Source organism: Lepisma saccharinum, chromosome 25, assembly GCF_977018435.1.
Source record: "Lepisma saccharinum chromosome 25, izLepSacc3.1, whole genome shotgun sequence".
NCBI classification, from domain to species: Eukaryota; Metazoa; Arthropoda; class Insecta; order Zygentoma; family Lepismatidae; genus Lepisma; species Lepisma saccharinum.
The window spans coordinates 20,272,689-20,298,860 of record NC_139253.1 but is presented as its reverse complement, the minus strand read 5'-3'; the positions used below and the strand labels follow the sequence as shown (position 1 = coordinate 20,298,860).

The following is a 26,172-nucleotide window of genomic DNA, read 5'->3' as shown; positions in this document are numbered from 1 at the left end:
GGGTGCTGCTTTCCACCAGGAATTTTACTAAGTGGTTGATTGAAATTAAAATTACAAACTATTAAGGGCTTAATAAAGCTAACAATAAATCGTAATCTCAAGATTAAATAGCAATTCACCTGCCCTTGGGCGTGTAAAAAGAAGATCCTATCTTCTTAACGTGAAACTCGAAAGCCGCCTCTGATCAAACGTGATTGATAGGGAGCTTTCGGACCGAAGCGACGTGTCGCTCAGACTGGACCATTTTCTCAATATCGTGCATTGTCTCCTCGGTCTGTTGGTAGAGCATGCGCAATGAATGCTTTTCTACAGATTGAATTAGGCCTCCCCGATGGTGCAGTGGTAGCATCGTCGCCTTGTAATCAAGAGGTCCCGGGTTCGATAACAATGGAGGTACATAGTGGTTCGGATCCCACTTTAAACCGTAGGTCCAGTCCCGATTAGCCTTAATGTGCATAAAGTGGACTTAAACACCAAATCAATCAATCTACAGACTGAATTGAGCCCGCGTCGCTTCGGTCTGAAAGCTCCCATAGACTTGGTTCACGCCACAGAAGATTCCTGATTAGTCCTGCCCTCCTGCCCTGAGCATTTCTTTGCGAGAGTTCCTTGATAAATTCCACCTAATTATAATTCATCCTCATCGTCACGATTATATTAAAAGACAGAAAAGCTAAGTAAATTGAGAAGGAAAGACTTTATAAAAATTAAACTTTCAGCGAAACTAGCGAGCGACAAAAATTGGGGGCATCAGCCCCTCCAAGAGTGTCATTAATTCATCATGGGTTATAACCACTATTCGATCCATCTTCCTTTTGAAAAATTGATAAATGAAAAATAATGTTAAAAATCGTACTGTTCTGACTCTTAAAGAAATTGCATAATAGCTTCTCTTGAGAACCACATTTTACAAAATTCCTGACTACACCATAGACCCCCTCCTCCGTGATCATAGATATAAAGTACGTAGATTTATGCCGAATGCTTAATTTGATCCACGTCTGCATGTCGTCATTTACGCAAGCCAATTTATTTTTCAATTTTCTGGAACGAAACCCCTCTCAAAAATGCATTGGTGTGTCTGCGCGAGTTATTCATGGCTCACCCAACATTTCAGTACTCTCGATTGAACTGTTTTTGGAGAAGGGGGGGATACTGAACATAAATTGCAGATTCTGAAACCTTTCCAACCTTTTTTAACCTTTGGCGAATTCAACATTGAAAAACAGGTATGTATTTGTATTGTGGTAAGTGCTGATTTATAGGCACTAAAAACTTGTAAAATTGGCACTTAATTACACCCAAATAATTAGTGAACTTAGTCCGTTGCACTTGTTGACTTAAATTTTTTGTATCACACTGCATTTTCTTATTTTATGCTATTGTTATTTTTGGCTAATCGCGATGACGACGATGAGTGAATGATGGTTAGATGAAATTCTCAAAAGAACACTCACAAAACAAGATTAGGCTACTTTCTTCAATATACTGTTGAGCTAGCCAGACTAGTGAAAGAAAGCAGCAATAAGAAAAAAAATCAGTTTTAGATAAGATTATGTGAAATAGGCACAAACGAAAAAAAGCATTTAAAAGACACTGCGAAAATTCTTTATCAGCTGCGAAACCGCATGAAGAATACGTTTTAATGTAAAGGGATAAAAGAGGGAAATAGGCAAAAACCAAAGTTAGCGATTGGTTTGTTTGTTATAGAAGAAAACTGAAAATCATAGCACTTAACGCAATCGGCAGGATGCAACTGAAGTGCGCCCATCATTGTCTGTATCAGTTTTACTTTTCGTTCTTAACCCCTCTCATAATTAGAGAAAATTACACGAATAAAATATGAAAATTTGCCTGATATTCAAATTTCCAAACTGCTCTTATTTATAATTTTCTTTCAGGGGTTTCCTCATTCTTCAGTAGTGATTCACACACAGTCCATGATTACATCTATGTATGGTATTGAGACAAGATGAGACTTTGTAGAGGCTCGTGTCATCTTGAGTCGTAAATGCTTTTGTCATTCTTAGTCTCGTCTTTATTTTTGAATTAGATAGTATAAGCAACATATTGTGTGTGCAACAACATAAACCTTTCCAACTTTAGAAGTCATTAGACAAATAACTTTACTTAATAACGTTTTTACTATCAAAAAACTTCATCTTATCTTGAATTACACCTACATCTTAACTTGAATATATGCTATATGTTGCATGGGTTCAAAGATGCACGAATGTAGCAATTATGGCAAATAAAATGTAACCTACATATGAATAACCAAGTAGATATCCACTTGATATGTCCAAGTTGTAAAAGAAAGCAATTTCTGTTAATTTTAAAATATCATAAATTATAGTTTACCAGTGTCTCAAAACAGAGAGTTTCTAACATTCTCATCTCGATTTTACCAGGTCTGTCTCGGTCTTGCCTCGACACGTCTCAAAGATGTGGGCTCGTTCTAGTCTCAAGTTTCAGTACCATCACTAATTTCATAACTTTTACTTAAGCCTGACCCCTCCCTCCCCCCTCTAAATTTGCCACTAACTGCATTCGTTGAAGGGATATTACCAAATTGTTGCATAGCAGACATCTGTTTAGGAAAGTCTTACCACAGTTACATCACTAACAGTAAGTTACTGAGGGGTTGCAGTGGGCAGACATACTGGATATACTGTACTTAATACACCCATACATTCCTGGGGTAAGAGTTTATTGCGAAGTTTTTCTCATTTATTGGGCAGTAAGGGGTGCAATGGTGGACTGCAGACTGCTGCCCACTATGGCATTGACACATGCAGTATAAACATCAGTTTAATTTTATTCAAGTACAAGTGAGAAGTGTGGCTGATAAACAAATTAATTGAATTCTCATTGGTTTTCCTCTCTTCTTGCAGCTTGGTGAGAAAGGGTCCGGTATACGGGCTAGAGGTGCAATACAAGACTTCTACAAACTACGGAGCGATTGCTTAGCTCGAGGAGAACTCTTCGAAGACGCAGAATTTCCAGCTGAAGACGCTTCAATATTCTTCAGTAGAAGTCCACCTAGGCCTTTCGAGTGGAGAAGGCCACATGTAAGTAGCATTTTGAAATTATATCAAAATTATTTACTGCAGCTCTTGTCATTGATAGATGCCAGAAGTGGAAGTTTTGGATTTTTGGTGTTTGCTTGTGAGAACATACTTTGTGTATAGGTATGAGTTAATTTAATTTATCTATGAATATTGAGTGTTTGCATAGCCTAATAGTTAGCATTCTCACAGTGGGAGCAGTCCCATTCAATCCCTGGTAGGAATTCCAGAGGCTTGGTTTTGATATATCGTTGTAAGGACAATTAGGGAGTTACTTTTAAGGCAATAGTAGCAGACTGTGGTCTTGAAAACCTGAAAATACAACAGTAATAGGACTTGACACACAGACCATGCATCACCACCAGGCAAAACATGCTGTTGCGCCAGCTTAGTTCGGTATCTATAAATTTATCAATATGAGTACATTGATATTTATTTATCTCTTGTTTCCATTGCACAATATGCGATGAAATCCTTACATAAGTGTTGCCCACTATCTCGTATAGTTAAATTATTTCTTCCTTAGTGTGTTCAATCAATTTCTTATCTTCCTTTTGTTTTGGCTAATCCTTTGCTGTACATCAATTATTTAATATTATTTCTGGATATTTGACTACCCAAGGTTAATATTGTCCTTATTCTATATCTTCATATTCACATCTTCTATCTTGCTTTGTTATTCTCGTAGAAAAACATATCTGCAATCTTTTGTTGAAAAATACATTAAGAAAGTAGTCATAAAGCATAAGCAGCCCACAAAATACAATAAAATATTGGTGACAATCTCAAACTTATTTATGTACCTTCAGAACAAATTAACGTAAGAGAAGGGATCAAACAATTAGACTACATCTTGCACTGAACCATGTTCAGGATGATCAACTAGAGGGAAAATCAAATTTTATTTTCTTGGTATTAAATATTTCATTTTTAACTACTTACATGTGTCTTTAAGATGATGTTTTGTTTCATTCAGTGTATGTTTATACGAGGATCGTTCAAGGAAATAGTTTCCTTTTCTTTTTGGAGAAAGTACGAGCCCGATAAATGAAATGAAACTAGCAATGTGTTCTTTCATCTTTCCTCTACATTTACACACAATGCAATGTTCGTGCGGGCTACGAAAAAAAAGCAATTCGCCGCAAATGTCCTGGACTCCTTTCTGCTGGTGTCATTCTTTTGGATGACAATGCTAGTTCCCATTCGGCAGCACTAACACAGGATAAACTTCGAGAAATGAAATGGGAAAGGTTACCCCCCTATAGCCTCGACTTGGCCACGAGTGACTTGTTTTCTGCACTGAAGTCCCAGCTGCAGGGTCAACGTTTTCACAGTAATTTGGAGGTTCAGACAGCCGTGAAAAGTGTTCTTCGTTCCCTGGACCCCCAAAATTTTTGCAGATGGCTTTGAAAAACTTGTGCAATGATGGGACAAATGCTTGTGCCGCCTTGGAAATTATGTTGAAAAGTGAGAAAGGGCCAGGTTACTTGGTGCAACTTTATTTTTGTCTGTAACTTAAGAAATACATTTTTTGCAACATGGGTAAACTTTTTCCTTGAATGACCCTCGTAGCTGCCTTACTTACATTTTCTATAGGATCTAATCCAAAACTGTTTATATTTACATCTTGTGGATATTAAATTTATACACCATATATTGATAACATCTTCATATTTAAGTTATGGAAGTGTGGTAGAATATTAGTCCTCGCCACTGTTAGTAGTTTAATGACTTTTTTTTTCTTATCACAGGAAATTTCGCCAGATCCTCATCTGTTTGTTGAAGGAGCATCTAGGTTTGACATTAAGCAAGGAGAATTAGGTAAGTTGTATAAAACTTTAAAAGGATCTCTCTATATGTATCTATGAGAATCTTGTGGAAAAAGTTTGGTTTTTATATACCTTCAATACATGAGATTTAAGTGAAACTTTGTGTGTGTGTGTGTGTGTGTGTGTGTGTGTGTATATATATATATCACACATAAGTGAACTTTAAAGAGGGTGATTTAAAAAAAATGACAATATCTAATTCTTTACCCATCACAACTTTGAACATGAGTTGCATGTTCTGATAGAGCAAGTATTATTTAAAATTTTTCTTTTCATCCTGTAGTTCGTTGTCAGCTGTTTGACTGTTCATACACAGAAAGCTTCTCAATCTGAGTTGCAGTCATTTTGCGACCACTGGCCTCCTGGTGTTACAATAATGAACTACAGGCTGAAAATAATAATATAGAAACATTGAGTTGCTCTATCAGCGCATCAACCCACACTCACAGATGTTAATTATTAGGGATCGGATAGTTATGCACTAAAAAATGCAAAATATGCACTAAAAAGTGTAAAATATGAACTTTAAAAACTAGTTTAATTTATAAATGCTGATATTACAAACTATGATGGATTACATGTCAGGCAATGAATATGCATTATTCTGAATGCTCATTCGCTACACAGATTTTTTAAAATTAATATGGTTCGTCGTTAAATGAAACACAATACATTACAGATCAAGATCATGATTGCATTTGATAACATGATGTCTCAAATTTTCGAACTTGAAACTCCTGTTTTTAGCTAGAATAGCCTTACATTCAGAAAACACATGTTTCACTTTGCAAGATACAAGTGGGCCTCCCTGATGGCACAGAGGTTGCATCACCACCTTGTAATCAAGGGGTCCTGGATTTGATTCCCGGTGGAGGTACATAGTGGTTCGGATTCCACTTTAAACTGTAGGTCCTGATTAGTCTTACTGTGCATAAAGTGGACTCAAAACACCAACTCAATAACATCAAGATACAAGTGGACTGTATATTAGGGCAACAAAGACAGACACATCAAATTCCAGATCATCCACACATTTGTATGCAAGAAAGACAGGGAAAAGATAAAGAAAAGAGAAGCGAGGAGAAGAAAAATATTTACAGTATATGCTCGGTGTTGGTTGTGGGTACAAAAATATGCACATCAACTTATTTTCGTACAAATATGCACCTGCATATGAAATATGAATTTTTAGTTAAAAATCCTTAAATATGCATTTGCATATGAAAAATGCATAATTATCCGAGCCCTATTAATTATGATAGGTGAACCAACTATTAAAATGTTTGTCTTTGAATTGCCCTGTATTATCACAATTCAGTTCTAATATTCTTATTTAATGATTGAATTGCTCTTCAACTGATCACATTAGCTACACTGAATCAAACTTCTAATTAACAGGTCTTTTAGGGGCAGGGGTTTGTCTGAAATTAGAAGCATAGCTCAATTTTTCCAGTAACAACATTTGTTGGGTTGTTTAGTGCCCATTTTCTGCCCCTTTTAAGATAATCACGCAATTGGAATGACTGGCCGATGACACTAGAGATATGAAAGAATACAAGAAAATGCCAGGACCTTCGGTAGCGAGATTGTTAGTCAGGATATCAATACATTTGCCCACCAAGGTCACAGTATCACAAAAGTACTTTGGCCATAAACCCCTAGGAAAAATATCCATAATAAATTATGAAGTCACTAAATTCGTCATTTGACTACACAAGGGAAAGTATTTGAGGTACGATAAATTTGTGTTGGTTTACATGCATTTATAGTAGCTGATACAGTAATAAAATTTCCCTCCTCCTAACCAGGTGATTGCTGGCTTCTGGCAGCTGTAGCTAACCTTACGCTTGACAAGAAGCTATTTTATCAAGTAGTACCAGATGATCAGAATTTTGTAGATGAATATGCAGGAATTTTCCATTTCAGGTAAGATTCTAAATATTATTTACACACGTTCATTGGTCGACCCCTCTCAAGTCATTACTTGAGCAGAGGGCTTGTTTTCATTCACTTACTCCAGGGATTACAGGGGGAGAGTATATCTGTTAAGTTTCAGTTTTGATGTTTTCAAGTATAATGGTTTACTTGAATTTTCTTATCTCTACATTTTCATATTTAAACATGAGGTTTATTATGATTAAAAGAAAATTAATGTTAATTGTAGATGGTCATTTGAAAAAATGGACTGCCTGTTTGCATTTCATGCATGCAACACATTCTGTGCATAGTAACTAAACGTAATAACTTAGTTAGCTGCAAAGTAAAAAATGACATTCCACTTACCCTGACAAGCATTTCTATAATAAACAAAGCTTGCTAACAAAATTAAGTACTGATCCAGGAAGTTTCCTGTGATGTTGTCATTTTAAAAATTGTTTTAAATCATTTCAATGTTGGCACTGAAGTAGTTTAGCTTATTTTTTCATTATAGATGCATGTCAGAGGTCAGTGCTTCCCTAATTGATTTTCAAAAGTAAGCCCCTGACGACTTTGAAAATCAAGATCAACATCAAGCAGAATTCTGTGCTTTGTTATCGTGTAGTAAAACGTCATAAATGTTTGCTAAAAGAGGGTTATAAAATGTTAATAATATATATTAAATCAAATTGACTTTCTGGAGACTGTATAACAAATCTTGAGCATACATTGTCTGTGTAAAATGACTTTTGTCCTTGCAGATAGTCATCATGCATATATTGTATTATTATTAAAAACTGTGACTGTAATGGTCAAACTCCTTAGCTCTGTACATCCTCATACGTATGAGGATGTACGTGTAGGGAATAAAAATGCTGAACAAATAGATTTAGCAATTTCACACACAATTTTTATTAATAATGCTATTCGTAATGTGTGAAGGTTTTTTTGAAGTGAACCCTGGATGGGTTGCATGGACTCCATGGTTCATGGAAAACCAGTTGGAAACTGTTACAGGACATTAAGCAATTGCATTTTTAGCAGCCACAGATCTTCAAACAACTAATAATGAGTATTCTACTTCTTTTCTAAATTTTTGTATTCAAATATTTATAATATATGAAATGTGTACAGATTCTATTTTCTTTTTTCTCCAACAGGTTTTGGCAGTATGGAAGGTGGGTGGATGTTGTCGTTGATGATAGGCTGCCAACTTTTTATGGCAAACTTGTGTTCCTTCATTCTGCAGAGACTAATGAATTCTGGAGTGCCCTTCTTGAAAAGGCATACGCAAAGTAAGTTTATTAGTTGGTTTATGAAATGAAAATTCAAGTTTGACTATATTTTCTCACACCGCATCTGACAACTGTAATTGCAGAACATCAACTCTTTTTGTGTTTCATCCCAAATTTCCATGTTTCATAAAAAAGTCTTGCCTCCATGCTCTAATTATAATTGTTAATCCTGTAAAGCTAAAGGGTACTGAACCTAGCATTTGATATGTAACCTGAAATAAATAACCCACTAAACGAACTTAACCAAATAGATGCATTCCTGCACACACACACACACGAGTTACTTCTTATAAGGTGAATTTCATTCATCTAAGTTAATCAAATATACTGTTATATTCAGTACAAACTCAAAAGTAGTATCAATATTTTGCTTAATATGGTGCAATAGGATCGCTTTTTTTTCTTGCATTATAATTTGTTTCTATTTATTCTTGTGAAGCATTAGTTGACGAGTAACAAGTTAGTAGTGGACAAGTTAACACAGGGCTCACAATTTTGAACACAATATTTGTTAATCAGCCCTGCTGGTAAGAATTTCATGTCGAGCTTATTGTGTCTTATCTGCAGTTTTAAATGAAAAATAATCTCAAAATGCTAGAAATTATCCTACAACTCATAGATTTTAATGAACTTGATTTAAATGATCAGTAACAATATTATTTATATTAACCATGTGTAATACAATAAAAATTATAACCATTGTAATAACTTTCATTATTTCTTGTTTAACTTGCCTCATTATAAAACTGTTCACTTCCCTTCACAGATTACATGGCTCATATGAAGCCCTTAAAGGCGGAACAACTTGTGAAGCCATGGAGGATTTCACAGGTGGAGTTACGGAAATGTACGAGCTGGACAAAGCTCCACCTAATCTTTTTAAAATCATGTTGAAGGCCTTTGAGCGATCATCGTTGATGGGTTGTTCTATAGAGGTGAGTTTCTTATAACTTAATAGTGTTAGGTAAGATTTTTGCAACTTGTGAAGTTACTGAAAGAAACTAAGCTCTGTGGTGCAACAGTACTTTAAGGGCAAGGGCCTGCCAAGCCCCTATTTTCATTGGGTGATGCGTGGTCAGGGCATAGTCCCATCGTGTTTGTTTTCTGGCTTTCAAAACTGCTTACAAAGTTAACACACCCAGAAAATTATGTTAATTTGGATGCATTTATGTATTTAAACTTAAAATGCTATAATAATAAACTTCTTTATATTTAATGAGATTGAATAATGCATAGTCAGATGCTTCTGTGTGCAATAATTCCATTGAAGTCAATGGAACAGTTACAACCCAGAAGTATCTGTGACTGTACATGTTCCTTTTTGCATTTGATGTAATATAAGCATGGTGAATACTCCCTTCTTACTTGGTGCTACAACTCTTTTGAGTTTTGGCCTGGTCAACGATTTTCTTCAATTTAATTATATCCTGGGCATCCTTCTTTCAATTTGAGATCTTCATAATTCTAATATCATTTCTAACATCATCTTCCCCTCTAACTTTAGGTCTACCTACTGGCCTCTTGGCAAATGGTTTCCATTTATATATATCTCTTTGACTGTTCTCTCATTGGACAATTGTTCGATATGCCCTAACCAGCTTAGTCTTTGGGCTTTTATGAATCGATTTATATTCTTATGCTTAATCAACTTGTCTAGCTCAACATTTGTTTTTGTTCTCCAAGAGCCATCGCTCATTTTGGAGGGACCAAATATTTTTCTTAATATTCTCCTTTCAAATATTAGTAGTTTTTGTATTAGGCTATCTTTCAGGACCCATGTTTCACAGTCATATGTTGTCACTGGTCTAATAATTGCCCAATATAACTTAAGTTTTGATATTTTTGAGAGGAGATTATTTTGTAATAATTTTTTATTTGCATAAAAAGCTTAGTTTCCTTCTATAATTCTTTCTTCTTCTATTGAATTATTGGTATTCACAATTGAGCCTAAGTATTTAAAAGATTCAACATTATCAAGACTCATTGTGTCTGTTATTAGTTTATTTTCTTTATTTGGTTTCCTCCCATACTCCCAGTACTAGTAAAATACTTTGATAATAGTCAAAACATTGTTTACTATTGTAATATTGTAAGTAGTTCCAATTTGAGTAAAATTTATTTTTGTATTCTTTAGTTTTGTAAGATGAAAGATGCAATGTCACAATTGTATAGCAATCCTGCTTACCAAAGTTTACTTCCATTCATTGCTACGTGTATAGATAGGATTTAGATGATGAGCATCATAACATGATATTTACATAGCTGATATGCATGCCATGATTGGGCAGCCTGCCAAATTTACACTATTTAAGAAAAAAAAGTATACTAAAACAATTTTCTGGTAAGTGGAAATCCAGATAATAAACAATATTTTTGAAATTTTATAAATATCATTGTTTCTTTAAATGTCTTCTTAAAAAAATCAGTAGTCAAAGATCTAAAAACTGTAAACATTGATTTGCCTAAAGTTACTGAAAGAATGCAAAAATACAAATACATGTTTGTAGAGTAAATCACTACCATGGATATGCTTTTTTTTAAATTTCTTTTTTGTTTCTTTCCCATAACTCTGTACTTGCTTGCTAATATAATTTAATATGAAGGGCCAGGGGGAAAAACAATGAATGTTCATTCGAGACAATTTGCCAGGAAATGAAAAACAAAGTATTTCTTTCCATAAGAACGTTAATATATGCCAAAATAATAATGCGTTTTTCAGGCACTTCTCATCGTTTCCCAACCAAGGCCGTTCTCATTCTTATAGTACAGCTTCTGAACTATCAGATGGCGTTGCGATCTCAAAATGGGCGAAAAATCGACATTCATCGTTTTTCCCCCTGGCCCTTCATATGGTATTTAACCAAAAACTCAATATGCTGACTAAGGCAGAATTTATTTTATTTTAAAACTTAAACTAAATGGTACAGAGTCTGAAGAAGATCTTGCTAGAAGGTTGAAACGTAACATTTAGTTTGTTTTAAAATAAAATAAATTCTGTCTTGGTCAGCATTTTGAATTTTTGGTTATCATGGTAACAAGGCTTGATGGTGTTATCAATATGGTATTTATATATATATTGCATCCAAATACCACAATGATAAGAATAAATATGCCTTCTCCCTATTAGCCTGATCCAAGTGAACTGGAAGCCAGAACTTCTGAGGGTTTAGTCAAAGGACATGCTTACAGCATAACAAGGGTACAAATGGTGGACATCCAAACTCCTCGAATGAACGGGAAGATACCTCTAATCAGGATAAGGAATCCTTGGGGAAATGAAGCTGAATGGAATGGGCCATGGAGTGACAAGTATGTATATTATGCCTTTATATTTTACTTTTATAACATAGGAATTTTAATGGTTTTGTGTGAAAATACCAAAATTCTCAATAAGTTTTATCTGGTTTCGAAAGTGGAGAACATACATTTTTTTTTGTTCATGTGAGTTTTAGAAGCCCAGTTATGCATGAAATCATATTAATCAGAGCTATGCTGATAAGGAAGCTGAATCACCCATTCAGGTACCTCATGAAATTTTAGCTACTGTGTACGTAATGAGCAGGGAACAGATTTATATATAATTACATATTTTTATGTGATGTAAAAGTTAATATTATTTTGTATTATCTTTGTGGATTGTGGTGTGTAAGCTTGAGAAATGCTATTTTTATTTTCCATATTTTGACATATATCATCTTTTGGCACAAAATTTAGTTATTTTTACATGTAATTTCCGTATTTTCATACATTTTCCTACATATCAATTTAATGCAGTTTCATTCAATATAAATCTGTCTTTAGGGAGAACAGGATATTCACATTTCAGCAGTTAAAAGAAGTAGTCCATTGTTCTGGTGACAAAAAGTAAAGCAAAGGTTGTATTTGAATTTTGTATTGCAATTAATGTCATGTAAGACTAAGCATTTTATTTAGCTAGGTGAGTCACTCGCTTAATGAAAATTGCCATTTTTCACAATTGTAAGTCCATATTTAGATTAAAATAACTAAAAATATATTTCCTTATCGAACACGTTTTTAGTACATATAAATCCATTCTTCGGTAATAGTGTAAATTAGTTATTGTTAAGTTTTATATAGGCGGTGATTTGTCTACATATGCTTTCCTTTTCTCTCTGCTGCAGGTCAGCAGAATGGCAATTCATACCTGATGAAGAAAAAGAAGAAATTGGCCTTACATTTGATGACGATGGAGAGTTTTGGATGTCGTACAAGGACTTTGTGACATACTTTTCACGCTTGGAAATCTGCAACTTGAATCCAGACTCTCTCCTAGAAGATGAAACAAGTGACAGGAAGAAGTGGGAAATAAGTGTTTACGAAGGGGAATGGGTGAGAGGTGCCACAGCTGGAGGTTGCAGGAACTATTTGGGTAAATTGAAATGTATAATTTACTGATTTTTGTCATTTATACTGAATACATGTGCACAAGCATTTGTAAAACTCAGTGTGTTAGTGTTTAGCACTGCAGACTTCCACCGAAACTGATACTTAAACTTTGAAACAACTTAAAGCAATTCAGAATATTTATAAATCTTTAAGCCACGGTAAGTCAGTTGTTAGGGCATCTGACTACCATGTAAGAGACCTGGGTCATGATCAAGAAAGTGTGGGGCTCCAACTCCACACCCACTATATGCCTTTATGGCATGGTGCAAAGCAGAGGAGAGCACTTAACTGTACTTTAATATGTATACCATTGCAATTATGCCGTGCGTTCATTTCGATCTGCAGCCGAGAGATCGGGAGAAGCGTGGCGGGCGGCGCTGACGGAGATGCCGACATTTGCGGCCTGTAATGCCCGCTTATTTTTATAGACATATGCAGACATTTATATAAATATTGCAAAACGATCACTAACCTGTGTTATAACACGCAAAAGTTCTTCTGTAATTCATCCAAGTTCTGCTCTTATATGCACAAATAAATACGCTTTAGAAACGATGTTAAGAGCCACAGATAATAAAACATTTTAATCATAGTTTTGACCAGTAACGTCCTGCTTAAGTTTATATCCTTGAAAGAGTTTTGTGCCGATGGGGATCGTTTGGAGGTTTTGAATGTGCAACACTGTATCAAGATTACGCTGTAGAAGAAACCGTTAAAAGTCAATAGTGTTCGTGAGTTTCCTTGCAATCCGAAATCTCCGAGCTCGAGTTTTTTGTTCCTTCGCGACTAGATGAAGACAGAGTTGTAAATATAGTGGCGAGCAGTGTTAACCAAGAGCGTGTTAATTTCGTACTGTGCGCAAGAGTGTTATTCTTGGTTACTTGCAGTTACTTGTTTGTGTTATTGTAGTGTGTGTGTGTGATGTGTCAGTGAGATGATTGGAATGCCAGCCGCAAGATTCACGTTAGAACAAAGATTTTTTTATGTATGACACGTACCTACGTGAAAACAAACTCGTGTCGAGACGTGTGTAGGTAATTTGTACAGAAATTCCCATGCGTTTCAACTCCACACAGAGATACAGTTAGACATCTTGTCCTTAAATTACGAGAAACTGTATCGTTAAATTTTAAAACACCTAAGCAAAAACGACGGATTCTAACCGAAGCAAAACTCAATGATATTGGTGCAGCGTTAGAATGTTCTCCAAACAAACCTCTTCACCGTGTTTCACAAGAGGTGGGCGTTTCAAAATCATCGGCACATACAGTCACTAAGCTACTAAAATTAAAACCATACTCTTATAACACAGGTTAGTGCTCGTTTTGCAATATTTATATAAATGTCTGCATATGTCCATAAAAATAAGCGGGCATTTCAGGCCGCAAATGTCTGCATCTCCGTCAGTGCCGCCCGCCACGCTTCTCCCGATCTCTCGGCTGCAGATCGAAATGGACGCACGGTACCATATTAACTGCCAGTTTTACTTTAAAATATTCATAATTTCACAAATGATGTAGAATATGAAAATTAACTGTCATTCAATCACAAAATCCATTTTTACACAAATACTTTTGCAAATTAATGAAAATTACACATTTTTGCACAATTTCCAGGATGTTTAGACTGCAAAAGTGCAATGTAAAATTTTCTGGACTGCGCAAACACTAACTCTGGAGAAAAGTTGAACAATATCAGTGATGAAATTCCAACTGGTATGGTATTTACTTAGCCGTAGTTATATCAATAACATACTTTGTTTACTGAGGCTGTTATATTATTGTATGTGAGTCATCATTCCATGCCAAATCAACACAGATTTGTGCAATTTCCAACCTGACCATCTCAGATTTTCATGAAATTTGGGGAGTTGAAACTATGATTGGAACTTAGTAACTATGAAAATTTTTAGTTTCGTGCATCTTGTAATTGTTAAATTATTCAAGGTCAAAGTTAGCATAAATTGCCCTTTTTAGCCTGCTTAGGTATACTAAATCTGCTGTAACTCCGCCCCTATTTTGCCTAGGAAGCTCAAATAAAGCTTATTGTACAGGGAATTGAACAAGCTTTCCATTGATATATAACAAGCCTACCTTTGGATGAAAATATAATTTTGTCACGTGACCTTGACCTTGAATATCTCAAAACATGTCATCACTAAAAATCGTGGAAAAAATATATTTGGTCCCTCATACCATACTCTAAAACATATCAAAAAATCATTCTGGGATCAGAAGAGACAAAATAATATGTGTAAATATGTGACTGATAAAAGCCCCATTATATGGACAATGACGAGTCAAATGTCCCTTAACACCCCCTACAAAATGTAAAGGAGTTATCCTGGGTATAATTGGTCATGAAAGAAATAGGTTAGGCACAGGGAGATCCCTAGCCATGTGTGTCAAGTGCAGGTCCGGCATATTGTTGATCGCCATGAATTCAACGCAAAAATTTCAAAGTAAAAAGGGTGATGTGATATATCAAATCAAGCTAGAATTTCACGAGAAATGAAGTGACTAAGGTTTATCCAACATATATTTAACCAGCAAAAAGTTATTACTGCATGCTTGTAACCATTTTCTCACAAAACATTTTAATGCTCCTAATGTGTTAGGAACTCGTCAAGAAAACACTGACATCTTGGGAGAGAAAGAAGTATATGCACCATTGCATATGATTTCAATCAGCGACATTCACCAAATAGTTGAATAGTGAAGAATATTGGGAAAAGTATCTCAAACAATTACGTAACACTTCCTTTGGAATAAAAAATTGATGTGTTATAGTGTATGGAGAACTGGAATGGTTGGTCCATATTCAACAACGGAACCTTAAATGGTGAGGGCTTCGTGGATTTGTTAAGATAACAGGTTTTTCATCCTTGTTTACAGGATATGGCACTTTTCCAGAGTTTTGAAACAGGACAGAGTGTGATCACACTATGTGGACATTGTGGCAATTTCTTCATGGTAAAGTTCTAGGTAGATTGATGGGCAGACAGGGATCTATTAAAAGGCCTGCACATTCGCAGATCTAACATCTTAGGAGGACATTTACCTTCAGAAACATTGAAGAGAATGGTGCATGCACTAAAAGTCCGTGATATTGACCATCTGAGAGAAGGCATAGTTGCTGCTTGCGATGTTGTTGCACCTGCTACAGTGCCAAATGTTCCATGTGAGTGTGAGAGACGTCAACTAGTGTGCTCACAGGAACATTAACAACATTATAATGTGCATATATCATAAGTGAAAGATATGCGTATAACTTTTTTCTGGCTAACCTCAGTCACTTCATTTTTCGTGAAATTCTAGCCTGATTTGATGTATCACATCACCTCCTTTTCTTTGAAATTTTTGCGTTGAATTCAATATGGTGGTCAACAATATGCCGGACCTGCGCTTGACACACACGACTAGGGATCTCCCTGTGCATAACCTATTTCTTTCATGACCAATTATACCCAGGATAACTCATTTACATTTTGTAGGGGGTGTTAAGCAGCGGCGTATACTCTGGGTCATTATATATATATATATATATATATATATATATATATATATATATATATATATATATATGCATGCACGCACACACACACACACATATTTCTTCGCAATATTCTTCCAAACCAATTTCGATGCATACATTTCTTTGCTTCCAGCGCGCGAATGCTTCCAACCGTTTGCCGCTGAATGTCCGGGAACCTTCCTCCAGCTGGTGGAATGACTTCAGGGAATCTCACCCTGACGTCATTCCTCCCTCTTCCCTTACAACCCTTGGCGAGGAGGGAGGAGAAAGGAAAGAGGGAGAGGAAACACTGCTTCTCAGGTGCAGTGATTCCGTGGCCAGGGTAAGCTCCTTCTTGTGAGAGTCCACCGGTCGCACTCTCAACCTTCAGAGCCTTTCCCGTTCCCTCCGCTGAACTAGGGAAAACATACCCGGTAGAGTGCGAAGCACAGGAAAATTAAATAACATGGGCAAACCAATTCTACACTAATTTTCACTTTACATTTGCTTCTGTCTTGCTGATTTCTGTTACTTGAACATAAATTTATCAAAGGGAAAAAGCTTAAATATTGAAGATGAAGCAAACTAAATTAAAATTCAAAGCTTAAGCAATTAAAGCACCTATATGCTGACTCCCCCAACCTTGTATTTACAAAAATAGTGATTGTTTCTCTTCTCTAATCTTCAAAAGCAGCGAGAATACTTCTTTCAGAGAACTGAATATTTTTTAAAGGGAAAGATATCAAAAATAAATTATATATATATATTAGTTAATTTAAGTTGCTATATTCCGCCTGTTTAGATTAATAGTGATGAAGATGAACGAATTAAACATAAAACGAAAAAAAAAAAATCATCAGGCACGTAGCCAGGTGGAGGACTCGGGGGGGGGGGGGGGCTGAAACCCCCCTCCCCGAAATCCTACAAATATCTAATTTAAAAAGTGTATAGTGGTAATTAATTTTACTTCATTAGCAGGATTAAACACCTTGCATAATACGTTGTAATAATCTGAGATTCATCTTCAGGACTTCTAACCCCACTGTTTCAACTTTCTGTGGCGGCTGCTAATAAGGGATGATCCCCATCCCGAAATAAAATTCTGGCTCTGGCCTGCAATTATTCAAACTTTTAAAACCTGTCATTTCGAGCTCATTTAGTCGTTGGCTTCGTGCTGTGCTTCGTGTTTATTATTTATTTAGGTGTTAGTGTTTGTCGTGATAGTGCTGTGTTAAAGGGTAATGGATGTGATACAAGATTTGCTGGTGAAACCTTTTGGAACAAGATCTTTTCAGGAGAAGTTGCAACTTGTTAATACAGGTAGGCCAGTGTCATCGCTTGAACTTATTTCTACACACAAAGACAAAAATCGGGAATATGTGAGGCATTTTCGCAAGCAAATTATGACAAAACACCATGGTTGACAGGAAGTATAAATGTTAATAAGCTTTGCTTTTTTGTTGGCCGTGCTTACTTTTCGGGGCTGAAAATGTATGGACTGAATGTATGGACGCGTGGCGGATACTGTAATCTTTGCAACGCTTGTGTCAAACATGAAAAATCCAAAAGTCACATAACTTCCTTTGTTAAGCTCCAATCTTTCGCACAGACACGTATTGACGTGCAACTGGACAAACAGCATGCTTTGGATGTGGTACAGCACAAGTAATAGGGTCCTGGAGTAAATTGAATTTTGCACTTAAATTAATATTGCGGGTATTTATTTCACTAGTGCACGTCTTTCATTTTATATTTCACAGGTTGTTTTTTTATAGCTTTATAATACTTTCTTGTTTTATTATTTGAAATTCTACACATATATTAAACTGCACTAACGAGAATTAATTGATTGTGGTCATAGCAATAAGACAAACATTCCGACACAATACTCCTAAATCCAATATGGATCCTGACATAAATTGCATGGAAACTTTTGGAGTTTGAGGATCAAGGGTCGGAGATTACCCACTCTTTAGAACCAGCATACGCCACTGGTGTTAAGGGACATTTGACTCGTCATTGTCCATATAATGGGGCTTTTATCAGTCTAATATTTACACATATTATTTTGTGTCTTCTGATCCCATTGCAGTCCGAATATGATTTTTTGATATGTTTTAGAGTATGGTATGAAGGACCAAATATATTTTTTACACGATTTTTGGTGATGACATGTTTTGAGATATTCAAGGTCAAAAGTCAAGGTCACGTGACAAAATTATATTTTTATCGAAAGGTAGGCTTGTTATATATCAATGGAAAGCTTGTTCAATTCCCTGTACAATAAGCTTTATTTGAGCTTTCTAGGCAAAATAGGGGCCGAGTTACAGCATATTTAGTATAGCTAAGTGGGCTCAAAAAGGGCAATATATGCTAACTTTGACCTTGAATAATTTAACAATTACAAGATGCACGAAACTAAAAAATTTCATAGTTACCAAGTTCCATTCATAGTTTCAACTTCACAAATTTCATGAAAATCGGAGATGGTCAGGTTTTGGGAATGACTCATGTGTTCTGTGGAATTTAGATCATTTTGGCAATGTTGCTCTTAAAAAATGTTATTGTGCAAAATTAATAATTCTTGAAAACTGTAACCAATTGCATCATATCAAACCTTAATCAATATGATATGGACAATTGGAAGTTACTTGAAAAGAAACTCAAGTAAAAGTAACAACAGGATTCTGCAGTTTTGTAAGCTGCTTGTTAACACACACCTAGGAGTTGAGTTATAATCGGAGCATTGTTTACAAAAGGATGAAGAAAAGGGTAAATCCCTTCCTTGTACATTACTTTTATCTCACAAAGGCATGTGGAGGTAGGCCCTTACATATTCTTAATCTTTACAATGGTGGAGGAGATGTGATCAATGCTATGCTTCAGCTGCCTAAACCCCTCAGTACTCAATAGAGACTGTGTGTGTTCCAGAGATGCAAGGCCATCATCACATAACTTAGCATGAGATAACCTTCCCCAGGAATGGGACCAAGGTCTCGTGCAAGAATCTGACATCCTACTGAGCATGGGTGTCGGGAGGAGGGGTCGGACGGGTCGGTGGACCCCCTCCGGAAATTGACATCGTTCATTTAAAGATACAAGTTACTCTTATTGTTAAGAACAGAAATAAAGTTAATTTAGTTAGTACTTGAACAGAATAATCAAAGTAAAAATACATTGGATCGAAAACATGGAGTGAAAAATACAGCAACAAGGTTATATTCTACCATTTCATCCAAAGAACAAATTGTTCCATAGTTTCCAAAATTCTAATAATTACAGTTGTAGGTGAGAGATCACACAACAAACTTTATGAAAAAAAAATCTCCCCAACATTTAAAGCCTTTTCTTGAACAAAACTTGCAAAAGTTAATCAAAATTCATTTCAGATACTAACTGCACAAAATGCAAAAGAAATAATGGAAAGTAGTTGTGTTTGTATTGACTCGATTGGTGGATCGAGTCTCCCCATTTATATAACGTATTTTTGTTTTATAATATTTATTATTATATAATAACATTTCTAACCGTGGTAATAATACTATTCAACTTGAATCATTTGCCCGACCTGCCCCCTACAAAAATTTCTGGCGGTACCCATGCTACTGACTGAATCACCATAACACCTAGAGGAGCAACAATCCTCCTCCATGAAATGCTCCAGAATAAAGAAATAAAATATTTGCAAACAACAGCAGAAATACAAACTTATATCTAAAATAAGGTATGCACAAATACTGTGTGAAAAATTATCAATAAAGTAATTTCATGTTTGAGATTTTTAAAATTTTGACCTTCTTTTCCAGAGACATTTTGGCACAATCCTCAGTACCGGATTACTTTAGAAGATCCTGATGAAGAAGATGAAGATAATAAGTGCACAGTAATAGTTGCGCTAATGCAAAAGAATCGTCGGGCACAGAGGAAAATGGGCATGGAGTGTCTAACAATCGGATTTGCTCTGTATCATGTAAGTTGAAAGTTCTCTCAGTAAGATTTACACTTTTCTTTGTTAAAAAACACTGTAATGTGTATTTTGGGTATTTCATACAGAAATTTATTACTAAACTTACGTGTACTTTAAATAAAAGTATTCAATTTAGGCATTTGCTACTTTTGTTTGGCTACATGAAAGGAGATGCTATGGCATATATACCCAGGCCCTAATCATAACTGAAATTATGTATGGAGGGACGGGGGGAATAGGGTGAGGTTCATGATGATATTAGCACCAAGCCTCCATGTATCTAAATCCAGGTCTGTTATTAAGCTAAATAATTGCTGGAGCCACATATTTCTGGTGAATAAAAGGTCAAGATTTTACAAAAACTTTGCATATTTTGGGATCAAGAGCACTATATAAAATGGTATTTCAGTGTTAAAATGGTGAATAAAACCCTAAATTTAATTTAAAAGTATAAAACTATACTTATTACACAAAATTAACATTTCACTTCTAATAACGCATTTATACAGTTATCAGTGTGTTAAGTGTCCATTTTTGCTTCTCAAATATTTACAGCAGAATTAATCAATTTTCTGTGATTTGCATAACTCCTACGATGATTCAAACCTCAGAAGGTGTCTCGTCTGTACATAAACCCTATATTTCGTATTTAACCCTTCATTAGTATAAGTCTTCCAGAGTAATGTGGTTGGTACACGGTAAGTGTCGTGCTTACAAGTAATTTTATTGTTCGAATATCTCTAAGGATCATCACGTTAAAAATAGTTTATAAATATGCATTGCCTAATATATATCACTTATAAGTTAAAATATATCTTATTTTTTATATAATAACAAAATTGTATTCTTGTATTGCAATTACCGATTACCTATTATTAGAGACACATTATCAAGAAAAAAATAACAATGTTTATAATTTTATGAAGAATTTACTTTTCATGTCTAATAGCTTGCAAAACATTAAGAATAAATTCAATAATTTATTACTTGTTGACTAGAGTGTGATACATTCTACTTCATAGTTTCAACCCGACCAATATATTAAGGGCAATAAAAGAAGTAAAAAAAAGTTCATCTTTATGAGATTGATCAGTGTTGCTTTCATTATCACTTTTCAATGACTCATCAGCAAACATTATCTTCTGGGCCCTAAGGATCAAACATTCTACACAGGATTTCTCTTTTCTCATCATTTGATTCAGCAAGCCATGCTCGGAACTGCTGTTCTTCATTTGTGACTAATATCAGATTTTAAAGTTCATTATCCATAAATAGCAGCCATAATAAATGAATGGAGTGGAACAAAATAATTACTGAAGAATCAAAACAGAAAACAGTGACACAACATGAATTCAGTGAGCACAGAAATAAAATATATTTGCAGAAAATGGTTACGTGGTTGTTATGTGTTAGCGTGGTACTCACAAAACCTAACACGAACTGTCATCAAAATGACGTGTCTGCTCAGACTGAGAACAATGCCACAACCTATAACTGGTATAATCTGGCCATAGACATTCCAAATGACAGCTACACAAGACCAGAAAGTAATATCATTATCTGGGCCTGAAAAACTTACAATTATATCCCAGGGTGAGCACCTTGCTCACACGTATACCAACGAGGGTTAAGTTTATTTAGCATTTTGCAGTTCATTTCACATCATTTCGTGACAAAATGTGGAAGCAAAATGCACTTCACACCTTTCGAAAACATTAAAAATTAATGTAACAATGTGTTATTTCACATTTTGAGTTTTCGTCAAAAAAGAGAGATTCATGCCCAATAATTGCTATAAGAAATAACATCACCAAATGTTCAATATTCAAATGCACTGTTTAACATTTCTGGTCTGAAGTTATTTTTGGGCATTCCTCTTTCCATTCACTAGTGTGTACTTTGTGTGTTTATATTAGATGTTTCTATGGTAAATAAAAACTAATACTTCTATAAGTAACCAGGTAAATTCTAACTTCCATCCAGCACATAGTTAGTAGGTCTTCACCTCATGTGGCTCTTGTGCTCCATCAAGAAAATTGTTAAAGTGACAGTTACCACTCTTGTTAAGTACTTTTTCATTGTTCAGATATGCATTTGTTGTATAGCAATTCTCACAAGTGAATTTTCTTACTCTCAGTTCTACATTTTCTACTGTATCTTGCATAACAAGCATATTTTACATTCACTATTGTCAGTGGCACATTCTTTCCCAAATGTAATTAAAGATGTTCAACTATTGAGATTCAAATCATAAAATGTCTATTCATTGCCTACATTTTATGCTGTAAATAATTGTAAACTACATAATTGTAATGCAATTAACTTTGTATTTTGCAGTTGAAAGATCCAGAAAACCTGCCCAAGCCATTAGATCTGAATTTCTACAAATATAATGCATCTATAGCTAGGTCACCATCATTCATCAACCTTCGTGAGGTTAGTGCTCGCATCAAACTGCCACCTGGAACTTACTGCATCGTACCTTCAACCTTTGAGCCAAACGAGGAAGGAGAATTCATCCTCAGAGTTTTCTCTGAGAAAAAGAATAATATGGAGTAAGTACATTTTGTTCAACATATAAGTGTAATTTGTTGCTATGTCATATGCGTTATGTGCTAAAATCAGAATTGAATGGCTATTATTGTCAAAGGCACAACATTTGACTTGATGGAGAGGGGGTCTCAAGCAGTGACTGTGCCATAGGTTGGGTTGGAAGGTTGTATGTCCCCCTCCTGCAGTTACCCAGCACCCCTCTTACTGCCCCTCCCCCAGCAAACAAGATAAACTCGATAAATAATGCTCTTTAGCCAAAAATATACATTTTAGTATGCTATTACCTGGTATATGCCCCTTAGAAAATATTCCCTTCTGCCTCCACTGGAAGAATAGTAACATTTACTTGCAAAGCCACTGACCTCAGGTGAGTTGTGGAAGTTTCCAAAAATCTGAACTACCTGAAAATAAGTGAACATTTTGCTCTCAAAGTTTTAATGCCATGTGGCTAATAACCTGAGTGTCTTTATTATGTATTAAAGGTTCAGATCTCACATGCTTGTCAATGCAGTATTCCTCAGCTACCATAAATTCATGTTCGAGACATGTAAATGTATTTGTTTTCATAAATGCCCACTGTTTTGTGTAAAACTTATGTTTCTTTGATATGTTATTTAAAAGTGGTGTTTACAACCCTTTTTTTTTGTAATTACCCACTTGATTCTATATTCAAACCCCTACTGCTTCATTTCACATATCCTATTCTGGAAAAAGGGAATGTAATACCTAGGGTTGTGCTGGTGTATTGGTATTATCTCACCCTTAGTAGTAACATAATGCACAAGTAACATGCACTTTCAGCAGTTGCTAAAGATTCCCTGGCAAGAGTCAATATCTCCATTGTGAAAAAAGTTAAGGAACAAAGTCATAGTGTCTGAAAGAAAAGTTTTCAATAAGGTAGCCAATATGTGTGACATCTCACGAATTCTGAACAGCCAAGAGGAAAGATCTCATTGAACCTTTTGTCCACTTTTTAAAAGCATTTTTATGAATATGTTGCTCTCGTCCTGTTAATCATGAATAAGTGAACATCATGCAGTAATGAAACAAGCACAGCTCAGGTGAGTGGTAGTGGGATTGACTACTTTGGAATATCTAGTTTGTTTAAAAAGGGCTCCAGTTTATATATTTTGTTTACAAATCATTTTGCTTCTAATTGTTGATCATACTTGCAACAATCAACATCATCTTCTGAGAACTTAACCTTTAACTTGAAATGTGTGCTTATATTATTCACATATCTATTTTTATATGCTCTAATAATTTTGATGGCTTCTATCACCATACATGTTTGAATTTGAATTTCTGAAATTAATAGAATGCTAAAGAGATGGGTGGAGAATGTAAGTACATGGTGTATAGTTCAGTGCTTTTACAATTACTCGAAACCTGAATTTACCTTGCATTTGGGAAATTTGCAATTATTTCTAATCAGAAATTTCCAGGCCAAGTTGGTGTTTGTTATGAGTAAAATCGTTAAGCATTTTTGCTGCAGAGGATTGTGACTACATGAAACTAAATAATGATACCTAAGAATATCACAAACCCATTGTTTTTTGCTGAAATGTATTTCCCAATAGAAGTATGTGAATAGGTTACTTGTCTATGGATTTTAATCAATATCCTGAATAATTATTGTTATTGAAATAACATATATTAACATGCACGATTTGATTTTTACAGAGAAATTGACGAAGAGGTTGGGACAACAGATATTGATCAGAGGGTATGTATAAAACTTTCTCTACTCTCAAATTCCTTTGCATAATCTCACTTAAAGGCTAGACTTTATATTTGAATCAGTGGCTATTGATTTTTTTTATCTTTAGTTGTGTCATCTTTAACATGGTTGTGGAATCTTTAGTAAAAAGTAGTAGTTTGAATTCTAACACTCTTACCTAGTGCATGCTTGTTCACAATAGTTCTATGAAGATGCATGAAAAATAATAATTTTGGTTTCTGTGGCATAGATTTGACATGCACATTATGGTCTGAAAGTAGTAACTTGACCTATTATCATTACACACTGTAATAAATTTAGTATTGAGGTTTGTAGATTGAACAGTTTGAACAAGTTAATATTAGTGTGCATTATATTACACCTTGACTGGATAGCAGCTGATATAAACTAACATTTTGTTTAATATGAGTTGTGTATTTTGATTGAAATAGTGACTCAAATTTAAAACAAAATTAGTTCTGTTATGAAGTGAGAATACTTGAAAAGAGAAATGAAAAGTCTTTTAGAAATTTAACTTTGTCCTGTAACTGGTGAACACAATCTTTAATTTTATCCAGTTGTACCCCTTGATATGACACTAATAAAGGTGTGTGATTAACATTCTAGAACCTATATTGACTTAACCTATATGTATGCAATATTTTTGAGAGGTAAAGTTATATTTTTACAGTGTGTAAGATGATAGGAAATAAATAGCTCAGTAATGCATAGCGAATACTTCTCACTGTTTCGTTCAGTCAGTTCACTTTTCTTTTTGCTTTGGTATGGATTTAAATTCACTCTTTGTGAAATCATTTGCCTCTATAAAGCTAAGCTTTTACTTGCAAAACATTCTTTAGTAGTAGTAATTGCTGCTGCTTCTTTCAGTGGAAGAGAGCCAATTTCAATCAATATATTATTGTTTTTTTTTATTACTTATATTGACTGTGTTATTAACTAATACATTTAAACTGCAAATTTATAGGGAGATGGGCATATAAGAGATCCTGTTAGAGGTCCATCAAAAGTAAGTTAGATACAAGTATGTACTTGTGTGTCCTTTTTTCCCTTTACTAACAGAGCTTTATAGTTTTGTTTCGACTTTGTTCCAGAATATGTGAATGAACTATGGGATTTGTGCATTTCCAAACTTTGTTTTAATTTGTCTTGTATATGGAATGTCTGCATTGTTCAATACTTTTTAGTAGGGATGAGACAGATTAATCGGTACACTATCATATCAGCCAATATGACCATATTGCTGATAATTCTACTGCTCCTATATTGCTATAAAGAGCCTAACAAAATTATGTTTTATATTTTTATTAATATAAATTTGTAATTCATATACTTTGGTTTTGTTAGGTAAATATTTAAACATAGTTTTTTCTAAGGTGAAATAATTTGCAGTCATCTGATTGCACACGTTACCTAAAGAAGTGAATAAGCCTTTCAAGTGCTTCAAAGAAAATTTGTACTTTTATGTCAAATTGGTAAAATATTGGTTATTGGAAATATTGGTAAATTTTATTTCAATACTTGATCAGTATTGGCCAAAATTTCATATCGGTCCATCCCTACTTTTTTACTAACTCTTTCATTTATATATTTCCCTTGTATGTTTTCTTGAATATGTATCTGTATTTTTGACAAAGAAAATGAAGGAATGTGTAACTTATGGAAGTTTGTCATGCTTTACAGTAGTCTTTCCTCTTTTGAGAATTTCTTAAACTGTAATATGTCCATGTATCGTTGATATGTTTGTCACTTCTATTGACCAATTTTATTGCTTTAGCTGTTGCTCCAACTTCTGTAAATCACATCTAACCCCTTCTGACACTTTAAATTGTTCTGTTTCTGAAATATGCAGAACTTAAATTTTGACTGGTTCATTTGTTATATT

General features: G+C 34.8%; 1 protein-coding gene across 10 annotated transcripts in view; it reads left to right on the top strand.

The window, feature by feature from the left end:
• The window catches only part of LOC145978921 (calpain-A-like), a 185,783-nt gene that overhangs the window by 132,378 nt on the left and 27,233 nt on the right, over nucleotides 1-26,172 (top strand). For 8 of the 10 annotated variants that reach the window (XM_083111900.1, XM_083111903.1, XM_083111901.1 and 5 more), the window contains 11 exons: nucleotides 2,895-3,071; nucleotides 4,820-4,889; nucleotides 6,706-6,823; nucleotides 7,975-8,109; nucleotides 8,876-9,044; nucleotides 11,237-11,418; nucleotides 12,252-12,499; nucleotides 19,836-19,999; nucleotides 22,334-22,551; nucleotides 24,233-24,275; nucleotides 25,255-25,296. In XM_083111900.1, coding sequence (XP_082968026.1) covers nucleotides 2,895-3,071; nucleotides 4,820-4,889; nucleotides 6,706-6,823; nucleotides 7,975-8,109; nucleotides 8,876-9,044; nucleotides 11,237-11,418; nucleotides 12,252-12,499; nucleotides 19,836-19,999; nucleotides 22,334-22,551; nucleotides 24,233-24,275; nucleotides 25,255-25,296 — 1,566 coding nt within the window. The remainder of the gene's footprint in view (nucleotides 1-2,894; nucleotides 3,072-4,819; nucleotides 4,890-6,705; nucleotides 6,824-7,974; nucleotides 8,110-8,875; nucleotides 9,045-11,236; nucleotides 11,419-12,251; nucleotides 12,500-19,835; nucleotides 20,000-22,333; nucleotides 22,552-24,232; nucleotides 24,276-25,254; nucleotides 25,297-26,172) is intronic. The other 2 variants (XM_083111899.1, XM_083111896.1) reach the window with 1 other exon arrangement.